This window comes from Podarcis cretensis (assembly GCF_951804945.1).
Source record: "Podarcis cretensis genome assembly, chromosome: 6".
In the NCBI taxonomy this organism is placed as follows: Eukaryota; Metazoa; Chordata; class Lepidosauria; order Squamata; family Lacertidae; genus Podarcis; species Podarcis cretensis.
The window spans coordinates 6,506,744-6,525,344 of record NC_137175.1 but is presented as its reverse complement, the minus strand read 5'-3'; the positions used below and the strand labels follow the sequence as shown (position 1 = coordinate 6,525,344).

General features: G+C 47.4%; 1 protein-coding gene and 1 long non-coding RNA gene across 8 annotated transcripts in view; one reads left to right on the top strand and one right to left on the bottom strand.

Moving 5' to 3' along the window:
- Positions 1–10,510, bottom strand: part of LOC307218037 — a 157,060-nt gene extending 146,550 nt beyond the window's left edge. For 4 of the 7 annotated variants that reach the window (XR_013839677.1, XR_013839678.1, XR_013839679.1 and 1 more), the window contains exons 1-2: positions 9,876–10,049; positions 3,174–3,360 (exon numbers count right to left, since the gene is read on the bottom strand). This is a non-coding gene — a long non-coding RNA (uncharacterized lncRNA). Of the gene's footprint in view, positions 1–3,173; positions 3,361–9,875 lie in introns of all 7 variants that reach the window. The other 3 variants (XR_013839676.1, XR_013839681.1, XR_013839682.1) reach the window with 3 other exon arrangements.
- Positions 856–18,601, top strand: part of UCKL1 (uridine-cytidine kinase 1 like 1) — a 58,822-nt gene continuing 41,076 nt past the window's right edge. Inside the window, 5 exon segments of the mRNA XM_079979358.1 lie at positions 856–1,068; positions 1,071–1,128; positions 1,130–1,171; positions 13,590–13,783; positions 16,192–16,298. Of these exon segments, the coding sequence (XP_079835484.1) occupies positions 978–1,068; positions 1,071–1,128; positions 1,130–1,171; positions 13,590–13,783; positions 16,192–16,298 (492 nt within the window). The 5' untranslated portion in view covers positions 856–977.

Genomic DNA, 18,601 nt, shown 5'->3' with positions numbered 1-18,601 from the left:
CGTACCTTGGATCTCGAACAACTTGCAAGATGAACGTTTTGCATCCTGAACGCCGCAAACACGAAAATGATTGTTCCGGTTTGTGAACATTCTTTGGAACCTGAACGTCCGACGGGGCTTCTGCAGCTTCTGATTGGCTGCAGGAGCTTCCTGCAGCCAATCGGAAGCCACACCTTGGTTTCCTAATGTTTTGGAAGTCGAACAAACTTCCATTTGACTTCCGTTCCATTCGACTTCCATTCGACTTCCAAGGTACCACTGTAACAGCATGCTTGTTAGGAGAAATTCACACTAAAATGCATACTAATTTACATCAGGGTTTTTTAATTATTATTGCATGGAGAGCTTTGAGAAACAGAGAGAACTAAAACTCACATCTCCACCCACCTCCTCCCTGCAGCCTTCCAGTCGTTGTTGGACTGTCGCCAGCCCAGCCAGCCAATGTTCATGGATGATGGGAGTTGTAGTCCCGCAAAATCTGGAGGAGGGCAGATTAGCTGCTCCTGCGCTAATGATTTGCTTTGCAGCAAGATAATTACAAGCTGAGATTAGCGCCTGGGATCCGGGAGTGTAGGACTACGGTCGCTTCCCCCACCCTGGCGCCTTCCAGGTGCCTTGGACTACAACTCCCATCAGCCCCGGCCAGCTTGGCCCATCTAGTCCAGCATCATGTTCTCACGGTGACCCAACCAGATGCCTGTGGGAAACCCACAAGCAGGATTCGAACTCAAGAGCGTTCTCCCCTCCTGTGGCTTCCAGCAGCTGGTACTCATAAGCATTGCTGCCTCCGACTCATAAGCATTGCTGTCTAATCCTATTTTAAAGCGATCTGATTTGTTGTCCACCCCGTGTCCTGTGGCAGTGAGTTCCACAGTTCATGCTCTTTCTTTTATACGTCCCGGATCTTCCAACATTCAGCTCCACCAGCGTTCTCATGCCAAGGAGGGAAGAAAAGCCTTCCTCTGCCCCCTCTTCCCATGCCAGGCGTCTGCCCACCTCTCTTGTGCATTGCCCTTCTCCGCCAGGCCCCGGACACGCTCCAAATGTCAGAAGCGGCTGCCTGTGGCCTTACGCCAGCCATGTTTTGGTGCCTCTGGAGCAGAGGGGCTGCTTCGGAGGCTGTGCCGTGCGACTCCTCCTCTCTTTACAAAGTCAGTGCTATTAATATCAGGTAATGAACATAATCTCTAGGTTAAGCTATCCTCTTATGCGTGTTGGCTACTTTCTCGTTCCCCGGCCAGGGCTCTCTTTTCCCTCCTTCTCTCGCTGTTGACACCACACCGGACTTTTTCGGGTCTCCTTGAACACTACCAGTTTGTAGGTTCTCCCAAGCCACCGCGTGGCATTTTACCCCCTTTCCTCCTCTTGTGATCAGAGTGGCGAGACCCACGTTTCGTTTCACTGTAAAGGCCAGAATGCATGTAGTCAACTTCCTAGGGACTCTGAATTCTTTGAAGCTGCGATGAGACTCTTTCTCTCTCTCTCTCACACACACACTCCACAAGCCTGCTCTCCCAGAGTCAAAAACACCTGAAGCCTTTCTGCCACTTCCACAGTCACCCCAGACCCTTCTCTGGCTAGGGGGAGATGAACAGATCCCCTGTATATTCGGGGGTCAGGATCTCTGGCTGCTGGGCCCTCGGACCTGAAGGCAGGTGAGTGCTTTTGTCCCGTCCCCCGTCCCCCTTCTGGATGTAAATTAACTCTCGGATGCAGGATGGACAAGTTTTTAGAAGGCTTAGGAAACAGAGGAGGGGGTGGCGAAGAGAGGAGAGGGGAGATCCACTTTCTGGATTGCAAAACAAAACACTTGTTTTTGGAGATTTCAGGAGCAGCGCATTAGAGAACTGGCTGTTTCGCAGATATTGGGAGGGTGCAATGTGGGTGTGTGTGTACAACTGGGCTTTTTTGGGGGGGTGCCTTTCATTCACCTGGGCTGGTTCTTTCCTTTGTGAACTGATTCACTGCCCCACCCCCTTAATGGAAACTAGGGAGCAAAACGTGTTTCCGTGGGAGAACGTGCTCTTAATAAAACATGCATCCTTTGGTCAGTCGGAAGCAGGTGGAAAGGTTCTTAACTTGCCCCTAACTGGACCTATGAGCTATCTGGGGAGATGAAAGGTGGGTTTTGATGCATCATTTGAGCCGAAAGACTATTCTGCGCTGTAGCGATGATAACAGGTGCATGGTAAAGGGGTTTGGATGTTATTCCGGATTAAATCTCAGAGGGTGGGGAGAATGATTGTTCCCTCTAATTCTGATGTTCAAGCTGTGAGTGCCATTGCTTGTGTAGTCAGAATAGCCCCACACACACGTAAGAGAGAGGTATCTGCAAACTTGGGGGATCCCAAAGTTTGCAATAGAAAAAAAAGTCAGGAGTTGGTGGGGGAAGGGCAATACAATCAAATGAGGAACTGGGCATGCTTACTTATTGCAGAATGCTGACAGATTGTGGTTGAGACGGAACGGAAAACTGAGCAGGAGGGGGAATGGAATGGAGTATCCTGGAGGAACAGAAACACTCCATACTGCAACATTTTGTTGCAGATCCTACTTGTCTATGGATTTGTGTGTGTGTGTTTGCTTGTGTTTCTGTTGTTTCTTCCCATCCCTGTTTTCAAGATGGAAAAATAACAGTATTTTTAAAGATATCACTTTACTTCGCCCTAGTGAACGCCATACCTTCCAACTCTCTGATGAATAGCTATTTTTTTCACTGCGTATTTGGCTTGCGGGTGTGCACTGAGCTTGTATCTGATATAAGAGTTCATCCCCTTGCTTTCTCCTTTGACAGTGGAGACAATCATTTTCGGCAACCTCGCTGGTGTCTCCTGAATCTTGACCAAATTTTCCCGTTAATTTGGAGAACAGGTCGTTCAGCATATTCTCGGTTCTGATGTTTATTTTGCTGTAGGAGGCTTAGTTTGGACAGAATCAAATATACCCTTTCAGAGTTAATGCCAAATATATTAGTTATGAGAAATGAGCCACCGTGGTTGCCAGAGGGCATGAAAATTTGTGTCCTGGGCTTTTTAGACTCGTCTGCCCGTGTACTATCTGAAACCAAGGGGGTCTATTGCTTGTCAGGTGTGAATTCCCACCCCGCTCTCCCACCCCGCTACCAGAGGGAAGTAGGGGCAGCAACAGGGACAAAGGTATTTCACACAAATTACCTGTAAATATTGGTGCAGCCGAGGTGCCCAAAGTCCCCTCTGTGTCCCTCTGGAGATTCCAATGTTCAAATGCAGCAGAAGCAAACTCCTTGCGCATGAATAACAGCTACCACCGAGCGTCATGGATTCCTGCTTTATTCCTCCCTCCCTCCTGTTGTTGTCGTCGCTTGCTCATGTCAGCGTCACTCTGGGAACAAAGCACACTTGTTAATTGCCGCCGCAGCGTTATTCTGTCTCTCTGAGGGAGCCGGTTGGTGGTTATTTTGCAGGTGAAATGCGTGTTTGTTTCCCCAGCCCCCAGTGCCTGATTCCATATTCCAGCGGATCGATGTTGCTAGGAGCAAAGTGCGAGCTGCAAGGCGCCTCTGCGTTGCGCTCACAGAGATGCCCTGCAGCTGCCCTGGCAAATTGTGAGGGTTCCCCAGCATTGTGCTTAAAAACCACCTGTCAGATGATGTACAGGTGGTACATGACCCCAGTCAAGCTTGCAAAAATATATCACTTGCCCGATAATAAATGTTGGAAATGTAAAGAAACAGAAGGTACATTCTTTCACCTTTGGTGGACATGCCCAAGGATTAAGGCTTTCTGGGAGATGATATATAATGAACTAAAAAAGGTACTTAAGTACACTTTCCCCAAGAAACCAGAGGCCTTTCTCCTGGGCTTAGTTGGCCAATTGGTGTTAAAGAAGGACAGGAATTTTTTTATGTATGCAACAGCAGCAGCAAGAATACTCATCGCAAAGCATTGGAAGACACAAGACCTACCCACTCTGGAAGAATGGCAGATGCAAGTAATAGAATATATGGAGATGGCGGAAATGACTGGCAGAATCCGAGACCAGGGAGAAGAGTTGGTGGAAGAAGATTGGAAGAAATTTAAAATTTACTTACAGAAATATTGTAAAATTTTTGAAAGTTAATGGCATTGAAAGGAACTGAAGGGGTTCTAGCAACGAGGTTAAAAATAAGATTGGTCGGATAATTAGACAAATAAATTGGATATGAATTTGCTGAATTAATTAGCAACAGGGATACAAAAGAGGGGGATGTGAGGAAGTCAAGAAAGTAAGTGAATTAAAGATGAGAAGCAAAAAGAGGGATTTATGTGTTTTTCTTTTTCTTTGAAATGTGTTTTTTCTTTTTTGAGACTAATTTTTCTTTATTTTTTATGTATTTTACAACTTTGTATTTTTGTGTATTTGTTTTTGTTTTTTCTTATGTTTGTTGTTCTTCTAAAACTTAATAAAATATTTATTAAAAAAACAAAAACAAAACACCTGTCAGATGGCAGTGGTGGTTGCTTGTGAGTAACCAGTCAGGGCTCCGACCTGTCTTTTACGGGTTTTTATTTTGGTACAAACTATTTACAGTGCAGAACCCCAAAGTTCATGTCTGCCTCAATCACTAGCAGAATCCGGGAGTGATCGTTTCTGGTCCTCCCACAACCTTAGTCACCCCCAGCCTTTTCCTTCCTTCTTTGCATTTTACACTTCTGCGCAGGGTGGGTGACCAGGAGCGGTGCTGAGGCTCCCAGCAGCATCCTCTGGTCCCTTCCCCTCTTCCCCACTGGAGGTGTGGCTTTCTCCACCACAGGAAAAGGAACTACTTCTCAAGATTTTTGGAGGTTCCCTGTAACCCAACTGCCCCTCAGCTTCCCTTCCCTGTTCCGACGGCAGTCCCCTGACACCACCCTTTAAAAACAGGGGTGCCAGGAGTGGGGGACCATTAGGCAGAGTGAGGCAACCAGCTTAGGCTGCTGTTGATGGAGGACACCAAACGGTAGCAAACTGTGGGCTATTTATTATGATAAGTGTCTGCTGGATCAGGCCAATGGCCCGCCTAGCGCAGCATCCTGTTCTCACAGTGGCTAACCAGGAGCAGGATTTGAACCCAAAACCACTTTCCCCTCCCGTGATTCCCATCAACTAGTATTCAGAACTGTGGCGCTCAGCTTCAGATTTAGGGTGGTGCAGTCTGAAGGCAGCCCTGTGTAGGGAAGTTTTTTAACATTTGACCTTTTGTTATGTTTTTATATGTGTTGGAAGCCGCTTACAGTGGCTGGGGCCACCCAGCCAGATTGGCAGGGTATGAACGCATTATTATTATTATTATTATTATTATTATTATTATGCAAAATTGAGAATACAGTTGTTGTAAATAAAAATATGCCCTTTTCCCTTATGGGGTATCCAAGAGCCCATATAGAGTCCTTACATAGGTTCCCTATTGGTAGGAGAGAATAACAGAGGCCAACCAGAGAATATTGAGAAGCAAAGCAGCTAGTAAGCTTGATCTTTATTGATCTGTTGCAACAGGGTGCTCCCCTCACCACACGCAGGAGAGGAGGAGGAACCCAGAAAAATGGCATAAAGGTAAAGGTAAAGGTACCCCTGCCCGTACGGGCCAGTCTTGACAGACTCTGGGGTTGTGCGCCCATCTCACTTAAGAGGCCAAGGGCCAGCGCTGTCCGGAGACACTTCCGGGTCACGTGGCCAGCGTGACATCGCTGCTCTGGCGAGCCAGAGCCGCACACGGAAACGCCGTTTACCTTCCCGCTGGTAAGCGGTCCCTATTTATCTACTTGCACCCGGAGGTGCTTTCGAACTGCTAGGTTGGCAGGCGCTGGGACCGAGCAGCGGGAGCGCACCCCGCCGCAGGGATTTGAACCGCCGACCTTTCGATCGGCAAGCCCTAGGCGCTGAGGCTTTAACCCACAGCGCCACCTGCGTCCCTGCAAGGCCTTATAAAGACTTTTGAAATTGCCACCCTGTAGATCAAGACCACCCCCAGAAACATTATGCATTCATCACAGAAGGGGTGTAACCTAAGACCACCCTTCAGATAAGGCGGATCTAAAACAGAACATTTGCATGTTGTTTTCTCCTGTCGCTTTGTTTATTTCCTGTCTGGCAGGTTATTTGATTGGATTTCTTGGGGAGCCTGGCCAGTCTTTTGTAATGATAAGGCTCACACCCTTATTCAAACACAGATTAAGACAGAATTTGTGAAGGAAGAGACAATGGGGAGGTTTTTGCATTTTGACCATGCAGAAAAACATTTGCTCAGTTTAGGAATCAAAATGGTTCCAGGTTGGCTTTCCTGTGCTGATCTATGTATGTGTGGTTATGAACGTTGCCATATATCTAAGACCATAAAATTCCTATCACACAATCATACCTCAAGTTACGTTTGCACAGGTTGCACGTTTTCAGGTTGTGTCCTGCGGCGACCCAGATGTACCGAAAAGGGTTACTTCCGGGTTTCACCGCTTGCGCTTGCGCATGCGTGCAAAATGAGATCGCACGCATGCGCAGACACAGCGAATTGCGACCCGCGCACGTGCAGATGCGCAGACATGGGTTGCGTTCTTCTCAGGTTGCGAGCGGGCCTCCAGAATGGATCCCATTCGCAACCATTCATTTGGGGGCACCAAATTTTGGCCTCGCTCTGGGCACCGTATTACCGTATTTTTTTGCACCATAACACTCACTTTTTTCCTCCTAGAAAGTAAGGGGAAATGTCTGTGCGTGTTATGGAGCGAATGCCTGCGGGTGGCGGGGGGGATCTGCTGCAGTCGTGAGCAGAGGATCCATGGTTCCCCTTCCTTCCCTCCTCCGTGGTTACAAAGCATGGATCCACATTGATTCTCAGGATTTTTGCATTGGGCTACTCCAAACTCACTGTCAGATCACATGACTGTGGCCACAGCATGAACCACAAAAATCATATATCCACTATTTCGTTTAGAATATTTTTTTTCTTGTTTTCCTCCTCTAAAAACTAGGTGCGTGTTATGGTCTGGAGCGTGTTATAGAGCGAAAAATACGGTACTAAAGATGATCAAAGTCTGTTTGTGGCAGCAGAGCATATCCGTCATGGCTAGTAGCCACCCATAGCTGTTATGGGTACAATAATTTATTATTACTGCTCCGTAGTATACACAAACCAAGGGACCATAGCGACAACTCTGCTTTCTGGCTCTTGGGCCCTAGTCACTTCCCAGTCCTCTCCAGTGGTTACGAGAAGACAAAGCTGGAAGGTCCCTTGGGTGGAGGCCAGGCTACTGATTCGATGTCTGGATAGACGCTCCGAAATGGAGGCTTGTGTGAAAATCTGGATCAAAGGAGGAGAAAGTGTGGGAAGGCAGTGATCTGGAGAAGAACGTCATACGGATACTGGAGAATTAATGGAGGAGGTGCAGGAAGAGGACTATTCTCATGAAACAACAGAGTGGAGGAGCTCTTTGTCTGTGGCCATGGGTGCCATGGGCAGTAGAGTAATCTCTCCTGGCAGGGTGCCAGGTGTTGCTCTTGTTGCTCCCCTCTGGCAGATTTGGAAAGGTTGCTGGTGCAGCACTGAGCTCCCCTTCTGTATTCTGTGTAACACCCCTGGCTCTCAAGCTGTCTCTATAAGTGGGTTGGTTGGCCCTGTGTGTTTTGCATGTATCCCTCTTCAAATATCTCAAGAGCTTTCACATGGAAGGCCGGAGGCAGCTTGTTTTCTCCTGCTCCAGAGGCTAGGACTCAAACCAATGGCTTCAAGTCACAAGAAAGGAGATTCCAACTATTATTATTATTATTGTTATTATTATTATTTACAGTGGTACCTTGGGTTAAGAACTTAATTTGTTCTGGAGGTCCGTACTTAACCTGAAACTGTTCTTAACCTGAAGCACCACTTTAGCTAATGGGGCCTCCTGCTGCTGCCGCACGATTTCTGTTCTCATCCTGAAGCAAAGTTCTTAACCCGAGGTAATATTTCTGGGTTAGTGGAGTCTGTAACCTGAAGCGTATACACAGACGCACAAAATGATGTCATGCACAGAAGCGGCAAATCGCGACCCACGCACGCGCAGACGCGGGTTGCATTCTGCTCATGTTGTGAGGGGCTCTGGAATGGATCCCATTCGCAACCAGAGGTACCACTGTAGTAACTCATTATGGAGCCCAGGGAACTCCTACAAGGAGCTTTCCAGGTGTAGAGTTTCCTAGATCAAAGGCAAGGGGGAGCACTTTGCAAGACGGCTGGCCAGCTTTGCAAAACCTGAGCAACCAGATAAGAAGTGGGGAGGGAAGTTCGTGACTGCTTTTGTTTCCCTTGGTACTCCTTGTGCAGCTTTGAAACCCAAACACATGACCTGTCCTTAATGTAATAGGCAAAGCTGTCCTATACACCGATTATGTCTGAGGAGGAGGCAGACGCTGCTTCCATGCCCATGTGGTGGGACTGCAAATTCATGGAGAAGAGAGCCACCAGTGGCTGCTTGACATGTTGACCCTGCCCTGCCCCTACAGTCGGAGGCAGCGATGCTTGTGAAGAACACTTTCTGGAAACCGCCAGAGGGGAGAGGGTGGCTAATGTGCTCAGATCACGCTTGGGGGTTTCTCTCCGTGGTCAGCCACTGTGAGAACAGGGTGCTGGACAAGGTGCGCCATTGGCCTGATTCACCAGGCTCTTCTTACATTCCTGTGTCCTGTATGTGATCAGCCCAGGGGGGAGAGGGTGGAACCCACAACCAGAAAATGGCAGCAAAAGTGGCCGGCACGCCCCCTGTCATCGCTGGAAACCATGGGTGATTTTCTTGTACCAGTGTAGTGAAAGCTCCACTCACTCTACATGGGGCTGCCCTTGAGACTGATCCAGAAACTCCAGCGGGTGCAGAATACCACGGTGAGACTCCTTACGGGGTCCTCACTGTGGGATCACATTCACCTGGTGCTATACCAGCTGCACTGGCTCCCAGTGGAGTACAGGACCAGGTTTAAGGTGCTGGTTTTAACCTTTAAAGCCCTATATGGCCTAGGACCCTCGTACCTACAGGACCGCCTCTCCTGGTATGTCCCATGGAGGACCTTACGGTCTGCAAATAAAAACATCTTGGAGGTCCCGGGCCACAGGGAGGTTAGGCTGGCCTCAACCAGAGCCAGGGCCTTTTCAGCTGTGGCCCTGATCTGGTGGAAGGCTCTGTCACAAGAGACTAGGGCCCTGCGGGAGTTGACATCTTTCCGCAGGGCCTGCAAGACGGAGCTGTTCCACCAGGCCTTTGGCCAAGGCACAATCTGACCCCTTCCTTTGGTAATCCTCACAGAAGCCTAGCCCAATGGTTGCCATTAATTTGATTTTGAATTGATTTTAGAATGAATTGGTTTTAGAATGCTGTTACTTTTATTGTTGTTAGCCGCTCTGAGCCTGGCTTTGGCTGGGGAGGGCAGGATATAAATAAAATTATTATTATTATTATTATTATTATTATTATTATTATTATTATTTCAAATCCTACAGTCCCATGACTGGGATAGGATCGTGCCCCCCACTGGGAGAACTTCCATTCTAGAGAGAAGACTTCCCCTCTCTATCTTTTCTCCTACTGCTCCTCTGCCTTTTCACAGCAGCCTGGCATGTGGAAACCAAACAGGTGAAGCTTGTCTTGTCAAGAAGACAAAAGCTTCACCGGTGCAGTTTCCACCCGGCAGGCTGCTGCTAAATACACAGGTGCGGGGCCAGTTCAAGTTTCGAAAAGGAGGTCACCCTAAAACGACCCCAGGTTTAGGAACACAATCCCAACCACCTCTTCTCTTCAATATTTCAGCCTGACCTTGGGCTTGGAGACCACATTTTCGACTCCCAGATAATCCTGGAAAGGCGGAGAAACTTTCCCCGCAGTTACTGGGTAGGGGAAGGGTTTGGATCGCCTTACCTGTACGCAAAGGGGAGGGGTCCCCCCTCTCTACTTTCATTTGCAGGGAACTCTTATCAAGTCCCGCTTTTGCAGTGCTGCTGTCGCCGTCAGTGCATTGGCAAGAGGATGTGAGCCCAGGGTGGAAAATGGGAGGCGGAGCAGAGAGAGGCTGGCCGAGGCGAAAAGATCAACTATAAATAACCTGTCCTGTCCTGTCCCCGGCTCAATGAGCTGCTGTTTTGCTCCAAGCGGCTTATCCCGCTGGCCTGGGTCCATTGGGGGTGGAGAGGGGCGGCTGCGTGCCTGCCCTGTGTTTGCCAACCGCGAAAGAGCTCTTTGAGGAAGTTTATCTGCCCTGCTCCCAAAACCGCGCAGGGATTGATGGCTGAGAGAGAGAGCCTGCTTCGCTGACCTTTGCCAAGTGCTTCGTATCGTATAAATATCAGAGAGACGGTAGCCTGCAGAGCTTCATCACAGCGCCGCAGTCCAGCTGCGATGGCCACGTCGGTGCCAAACACGCCGTTTGTGTCCCTCCCTGCCTCCTCGGCTGCCGGCCAGAGGGCAGGGTTCGAAATACAAGCTGCAAGAGCCTCTGTGGCAGAAGAACGGGGGCTTTCTCTGGCCCCCAAGATAGCATCCGCACCGTATTTTATTTTTAAATTATTACCAGTTTTCACATAGCAAACTATTCAAACAAATCATCATTATTCCCCCCCCCCTATTTTTCCCTACCACCTCCCCAACCAATGCCTACGACTTCCCTCACCTCCTCTCTCTGATTTCTCAACCAGTTTTAACTTCTGCCTATTATAAAATTTTATACATCCTTATATTATATATCTACTATGTTGTCCCTCCGTAAATTTGTGTATGTTTATTCACAACCTGCCAAGGAGTCCAGTTCATTTTGTTGTCTTTTTAAATAGTTTGTGAAAGGTTCCCATTCTTCTTTAAAGTCGCAGTTGTCCTTGCCTTGTAGTTTGCATGTCAATTTCGCCAGTTCTGCATAGTTCATTTGAAATATACTCGGATTCGAGAGTGGATTTCATGCTCTTTATTCAGCTCATAGTGGTGAGGAGGAATGGAAGTTCCCCCACAATATCTGCTTTATATACATTATTTACACAATGGGCTGCATGTGATTGGCTAATTCCGGGATTCTCCTGTAGGCCAATCAGGTTGTGGATTCACTTCCACCTGGAGCTGGATTGGGTGGCTCCTGCGGACCAATCATACTGCTGCATTGTTCTAGGACCAATCAGACTGCTGCATTCTGAATCCTATTGTTCTAGGGCCAATCAGTCTGCTGCATTTTGGATCCTATTCAACTCAGTACATACCGGTAACATCATTCATTTCTCTTGCCACTGTTCTTTGGTCTGGGTTTCCTCATTCTTCCATCCTTGTGCAATCAAGACTCTTGCTGCTGTTGTTGCATACATAAATAATTTCTTTCTTTTCCTTGTCAGGTCTTGTCCTACAATCCCTAACAAAAATGCCTCCGGTTTTTTTTGTAAATGTTATTTTGAACATCTTCTTCAACTCACTAAATATCATTTCCCAGACTTTTTTAATTTCATCCGCACCATATGTTTAAAGCGCTATGATACTGCTTTAAACCGTCATGGCTTCCCCACGGCCACCCAAGTATCCCGGGAGCTGTAGTTTGTTCAGTGTGCTCAGTTGTCAGCAGATTCCCCAGTCCCCTCCCCAGAGCTACAATTCCCAGAATTCCCTGTGGTGAAACCACTGGGAATTTTAGCACTGGGGCTAAATGGTGGATGATTTGAGCCCCTCACCTGAAGCAGTCCAGGCCGCAAATAATTTAATAGCCCCACTGAGGAGATAGAATCATAGAATCATAGAATCATAGAGTTGGAAGAGACCACAAGGGCCATTGAGTCCAACCCCCTGCCAAGCAGGAAACACCATCAGAGCACTCCTGACATATGGTTGTCAAGCCTCTGCTTAAAGACCTCCAAAGAAGGAGACTCCACCACACTCCTTGGCAGCAAATTCCACTGTCGAACAGCTCTTACTGTCAGGAAGTTCTTCCTAATGTTTAGGTGGAATCTTCTTTCTTGTAGCTTGGAACCATTGCTCCATGTCCGCTTCTCTGGAGCAGCAGAAAACAACCTTTCTCCCTCCTCTATGTGACATCCTTTTATATATTTGAACATGGCTATCATATCACCCCTTAACCTCCTCTTCTCCAGGCTAAACATGCCCAGCTCCCTTAGCCGTTCCTCATAAGGCATCGTTTCCAGGCCTTTGACCATTTTGGTTGCCCTCCTCTGGACACGTTCCAGTTTGTCAGTGTCCTTCTTGAACTGTGGTGCCCAGGTTGTTAATTCTACTGCCCTTCATTTGAGGGTCACAGGGCAATTTACAGCTACCTATTACAGTGGGGCATGTTCACTTTTTTCAACTTTCAAATTACAAAAGCAAACAGACAAAGTTGTAACATGGCTCAGGAATTCAAAAGATATTTTGATTAAATTAATATAATTTCGGTTTGCTTGGTAAAAGTAAAACATGTGTAAAGTTGCATGGAAATCTTTAAAACTGATTGCCAAGTACTTGCAATCACAGTCTTATATTATCTATTAATATTATTATTTATTATTGTTACGATTCAGCATCACCTGACGTTCTCAGAAGGCAAAACTGAAATTCTTTGGCTTGCTGAAACAGCTTTTGTGCTTCATGAGACATAGACTTACCAATCTAAATGGTGTCCAGACACAAAAATAATAGCAGGTTTTAATTCCTCACACCCAAAAACTTTATTTTATTTTATTTTTAAAAAAACTCTCTGAAGAAATTAGCAAAAAAATTATTTTGCCGCTTAAAATGGCACTCCCTACTGTTAAAGTTACCCTGTTACCTGCACAGGCTCAAATTTGTTTGTTTCATTACATTTAGAATAGAATAGAATTTATTATTTATACGCGGCCCATCTGGCTGGGTTTCCCCAGCCACTCTCGGCAGCTTCCAACAGAGTATTAAAATACATCATCATCATCCTTTTTAATTTGTATTCCGCCTTTCTATCTTACAATACTCTAGGCGGTTTACAAGCTGAAGAAACAAAAAGTGTACATCTTATAACAATCTAATGCAATACAAAAATGTGATAATAAAACATAACTTTAAAATAGGCAGCCTACATCAAAAAAGTAACATTCATCATTAGAAAAGTATAAAATAATAATATCAACATATAAAAGTTAAACAGAAATCCACACAGCAGTTACAATAATATCTAAACTATAATCAATAAAACAATGCCAAGCCACAGTACATAAAACAATACAATACATATTGAGAAGCAGAGAGTGGGGCAAGGCAGGTGGAAGGAGGCCTTGCCAGATGGAGTCTCTCCCCTCATTTCTTCCTCCAGGCACAGCTTCCTGTGGTCTGTTAAACATTAAAAGCTTCCCTAAAGAGGGCTGCCTTCAGATGTCTTCAAAAATTCTGGTAGTTGTTCTTCTCTTTGACATCTGGTGGGAGGACGTTCCACAGGGCTGGTGCCACTACCGAGAAGGCCCTCTGCTCTTTACACCTTACACCTTTTACACCTCCTGCCTTTTTCTGCTAAGGAGCTTGAGGCGGCATGCGTGGTTATCTCCTTCCCTCCTCCTTTAATCCCTCACACCAACCCTGTGAGGTAGGTTTCCCACCTCATCCGCTGATGGAGGCCCAAACTTTTCCCTCTCCTTATCTCCTTAGCAACAGCAGTGCCGAATCCCTGGACAGGCTGCTCCCCGCAGTGGGTTCCACGAGGTCGCCGCGCAAACGGACCACCAGCCAGTGCAAGTCTGAGCCGCCCCTGCTGCGGACGAGCAAGAGGACGATCTACACAGCCGGCCGGCCCCCCTGGTACAACGAGCATGGTGCACAGTCGAAGGAGGCGTTTGTCATCGGTAAGACACCTCACTCTGGGACTGAGGGCCGGTCGCGTTTTGGGAATAAGACGGAGAGCAGTTCATCATCATCACCAAACCTTTTATTTGCATCGCATAAAGGTAAAAGGTAAAGGGACCCCTGACCATTAGGTCCAGTCGTGGCCGACTCTGGGGTTGCGGCGCTCATCTCGCTTTATTGGCCAAGGGAGCCGGCATACAGCTCCGGGTCATGTGGCCAGCATGACTAAGCCGCTTCTGGCGAACCAGAGCAGCGCACGGAAACGCCGTTTACCTTCCCGACGGAGCGGTACCTATTTATCTACTTGCACTTTGATGTGCTTTTGAACTGCTAGGTTGGCAGGAGCAGGGACCGAGCAACAGGAGCTCACCCCGTCGCGGGGATTCGAACTGCCGACCTTCTGATTGGCAAGCCCTAGGCTCTGTGGTTTAACCCACAGCACCACCCGTGTCCCTTATATTTGCATCACATACATACCACTTCCCCAGTGGCACAAACATTTGCTAAAAGAAAGGAGCAGAGCAGTATCGTCACATCTCCAGGTCTCCAGGGAGATCAGACATCTGCAGTGTATTTCGATGACAACAAACCAAATAGAGATATTTAGCCACTAACTTGGTGAGCTCCTGATCATTCCCCAGTAATAGAAAATGTATGACCTCTGACTGGTTTCCATTTGGGGATACAGAGTTGATCCAGAAATTGCTGACAGAGATCAGCATATAGTTTACAACTGAGAACCATATGTGTGAGGGTTTCCACCAGGTGGTCTTCACATGGGCAAGTTCTTTCTCCTTCCACCCTGCCTGAGAACCTTCCCCAAAGGAGGTTTGATGGATTTGAATTAAACCTGGCCAGCGAAAATACCCTTCTTTTTTGAGGGTTAAGCAGAAATTCAAGGTAATTGTGGTTAGTTTCATGTGCCCAAGAAAGTTGAAAATGAAGAGGGGAACATGTTTTCTCTGCTGCTACTGTTAGTTCTTGGCGTTCAATATCCCACAACCTAGTTTTTATTATAGCCTTGGCAGATGGTAGGGACATCGATCGCAAAAGTTCCACTAACAGCCCGAGTTGCTGTACCTTCTTATTAAACTGTTGTAGCCCTGGGGAAAGAAAGGGGTCTAACGAAACTTCGCTGAGGAGAGGATCTTTATCAGATGTAAGGCAGATGTTTAACCAGCATAGAAGAAAGAGGCAGTTCATCTTCTAGAGTTATGTGAGCAGAATTCCTTCATCTTGACTTTGTGCACAGTATGGGTCAATAAACTCTCCACGGCAAGAAAGTGTTCCCAAGTTTACTGCAAACTGTCTTAAACTCGTTGCAAAAAAAAAAAAAAAGTTGCAAGTACAACTCAACACATTGCTCTTAAACAACCAGCAATGCATTCCGGTTTTCTTTAACTTATTGCCTGTTGATATAGTCCAAGAACTGGGACCAGAGAGAGATTCAGATAAACAAGTTGCTTCCTCAATATGCTGGTAATATTGGGGGAGCGGGGAGGGAGGCATAGACTCCCAGAACTGAGCCATCAGTAAACCAAAGATTGAAACATGTGGTGAAGTTGTAAAAGGGTAAAAGAGTATTGGTAAATGATACATAATGAATTGGGGGGGGCGTTTAAAAGTACTTTCCCCCCGAAACCAGAGTCATTTCTGTTGGGGATAATTCAGACTGAAATTCCCAGGTGTCAAAAACGGTTTTTTATGTATGCTACTACTGCCTGTGTTTCGCGGCCCATTTCCCCTTACTATGTGGCCTGTGTTTCATTAGCCCAAAAATGCAAAACGAGTGAGGTCCCAACCAAAGAAGAATGGCAACTTAAGTTGACAGAATGTGCACAATTCACAGACTTAACATATAGAATAAGAGAACAAGAAGAACATGTGTTTAAAGAGGATGGGAAAACGTTGGGAAATAATTGTGCACAGCTGAAAACGTTGGCAGCATTAAGATAAATTCAACAGTGTAAATAAGTTTTGATGGATGTAATAATGGAATACTGAATAGTATAGGTTTTTTTGTAAAATATGCAGGGGTTTATGATGTGTAAAATGAACCATGGAAAGAGCAGAAGAGAAGTCATTGATACCTTAAGGATGTAAAATGTTAAACTGTAAAACAGAAAACATAATAAAATTATATACAAAAAGCGATAAAAGAAGCGAAGGCTGCAGCCTCGGCTCTTTGCAGCTCTCTCTGCACAAGCATCCACCTGCGCTTGCTTTCTGCAAAAAAATGAAGAGCAGTATGCAAATTTAATCAAGAAAATAATAAATAAAAATAGGCTTCCTATTCTGCCCTGGAATCTGTCAGGATAAAGGAAGGTTGACAAAAATATGTTTTTAATAAACAGACGGAACTGAAACTAAGCTGATTCCTTTACATCCTCCTGCACCCCTGATCCAGGTCTCGGCGGAGGCAGTGCCTCGGGGAAGACCACTGTGGCCAGGATGATAATCGAGGCCTTGGACGTGCCCTGGGTCGTTCTCCTTTCCATGGACTCCTTCTACAAGGTGAGAGAGGCAGAGCTCAGCATCACAACCTACATTTCGGTTTAATTTTCTTCTTTTAGGAAAGGGAACGAGGTAAAAGTGTTAGAGCAGGGCATCCTATTTGTCTATTCAGAGACATTTGTTTCATGCCTTTTCTCTTCAGCTGGAAGAAGCTCCCTGACTGTATATACTGTATTTTTTCGCCCTATAAGACGCACTTTTCCCCTCCTAAAAAGTAAGGGGAAATGTGTATGCGTCTTATGGAGCGAATGCAGGCGGGAGGCTCTGCTCAGCGCTCCCTTTAAAGAGCCGCGTGGAGCTTGTGTGCGGCTTGGGGGTTCTTTTCCCGGAGGAGGGAGAAGGGCAGCCCGTCAGTCCCTTCTCCCTCCTTGGGGAAAAGCCCCCAAGAGCTGCACACACACTCCGCATGCTCTTTAAAGGGAGTGTGGCTCTTGGGGGAGCCTTAACCACGCACAGCCTCTCCCAGGCAGGGGATGAAGGCTCACTGTGCTGGTCCCAGGGGCTAACCGAGAGTCAAGGTCCGAGTCCAGTCCGAGGTTGATGGTGCGGTATGGAGGCTGTCCGTCAAAGCTGAAGCTGGGTCCAAGGCAGGGAGTCGGGTGAGGTCAGGAACTCTGGCAGAAGAGCAGGACAGGGTGCAGGCAGGAACAGGCTACCAACAACGTTGCTCCCACAACCTAGGACTGGGCTGGCTGGCTTTTATCTGCCCCGAGGCATAGGGCGGCCCCAGTCCACAGGTGACTCGTCTCTCCTGGCCTGGAGGCGAGCACTTCTCCTGCGGGAACTTAGTTCCCTCCGCCTCTCTGCCCTCAGCCTCTGCAGCTCAGGAGAGGCTGGAGGGTTACACGATCCAGAGGCAACCTCACCTTCCCCTGACAGGGCTGAGAGTGGAGCACCTGCAGGCAATGGGTCCTCCATCACCTCAGGAGCCAGAGCAGACTCAGCTGGTGCCTGCACCTGAGGATCCAACACAGGTGGGGACCCTTCAGGCTCATGTCCCAGCCCTGGCTCAGCTGGCTCAGCCCGGCTCAGACTCCTGTGCAGGCTGGGATTCCTCAGGTTCAGCATCCGAGTCCGAATCCCAGGCCATCACACTCCCCTTGCCCAGGAGAGGCAAGGGGCCGGGGCTGGAAAGGGAGCCAGCGATCGACCACACATTCGCTCCATAAGACGCACAGACATTTCCCCTTATTTTGTAGGAGGAAAAAAGTGCATCTTATGGAGTGAAAAATACGGTAAATGTAATGAATGAATACATTAAACCATCACCACCTATTTTGGTAAGAAGGCTTCCAGGATGATGATCTGTCCCGGGATTTCAGCCTCGACAATGGACCCACCTCAGTTTCTTCCTGCCTGCGCGGCTAATTAAAAGGCCACCCAATTTTCTGCAAAGCTGTCAGGCTTTATCTTCCAAAGCCCACACAGTTTAATTAGCTGATCTTTGCTTCTGAAGTTATCTTTCCGTACCTTCGATCAGATCCTCCATATCTTGTCAACACAGCTGGTCCGTTTGTTTAACAGAACGCGCAGCTCATTTGCCACTTTTATTGTTCCATCTTCAGCAGCTCAGTGGGAGGGCGGGTGCTTGGCACACAGAAGGTCGCGGGTTCGAATCCCATTAAGCAAGAATTGGGTAGCAAGCAATGGGAATGAGCGTTCTGAGCCTTGAGACTCTGGAGAGCTGCTGTTGGCCAGAGCGAGCACTACTAGCCTAGATGGACCAATGGGCTGAATCGGTGTAAGACAGCCCTCTATGCTTTTAGTTTTCTCTTCCATCAATACTGTGCTCTAAAGCTCTGTTTTCTGATAGAAACATTTCTGTTAGGCCTCTAAGGTGGTGAACCTGTGACCTGAAGATCAGATCCAGCTCGTGAATCCAGTAGACTCTCCTTTTTTTGAGGTTTTTAAGCAGAGGTTGGATGGTCATATGCCATGGATGCTTGAGTTGAGATTCCTGCATTGTAGCGGGTTCGACTAGATGATCGTTGGGGTCCCTTCCAGCTCTACAATTCTGTGATCCTTGGGAGAGGAAAACTCCTACCCTCGGTCTTTCCTCCCTCTTTCTCAGTCGTATTGTTATGGGTTTGGGGTGAGGGGGAAGCAGGCTTTTATGCAGAGAACCTTCTTACCCTGGGATCCAGCAATAGAAGCCCGTCTAGCTTTCTGGGTTGAGGCAACTGCCTGGGCGATGGGCCGTTAAAGCGAAGGGGCTGTGTGTGAGATGGGCAATGGGTGGGAAGCCCCAATCCATCAACGGGCTGGTAGTTAGAAAAAGACCAAGGCGAGTGTTGAGAATTGAC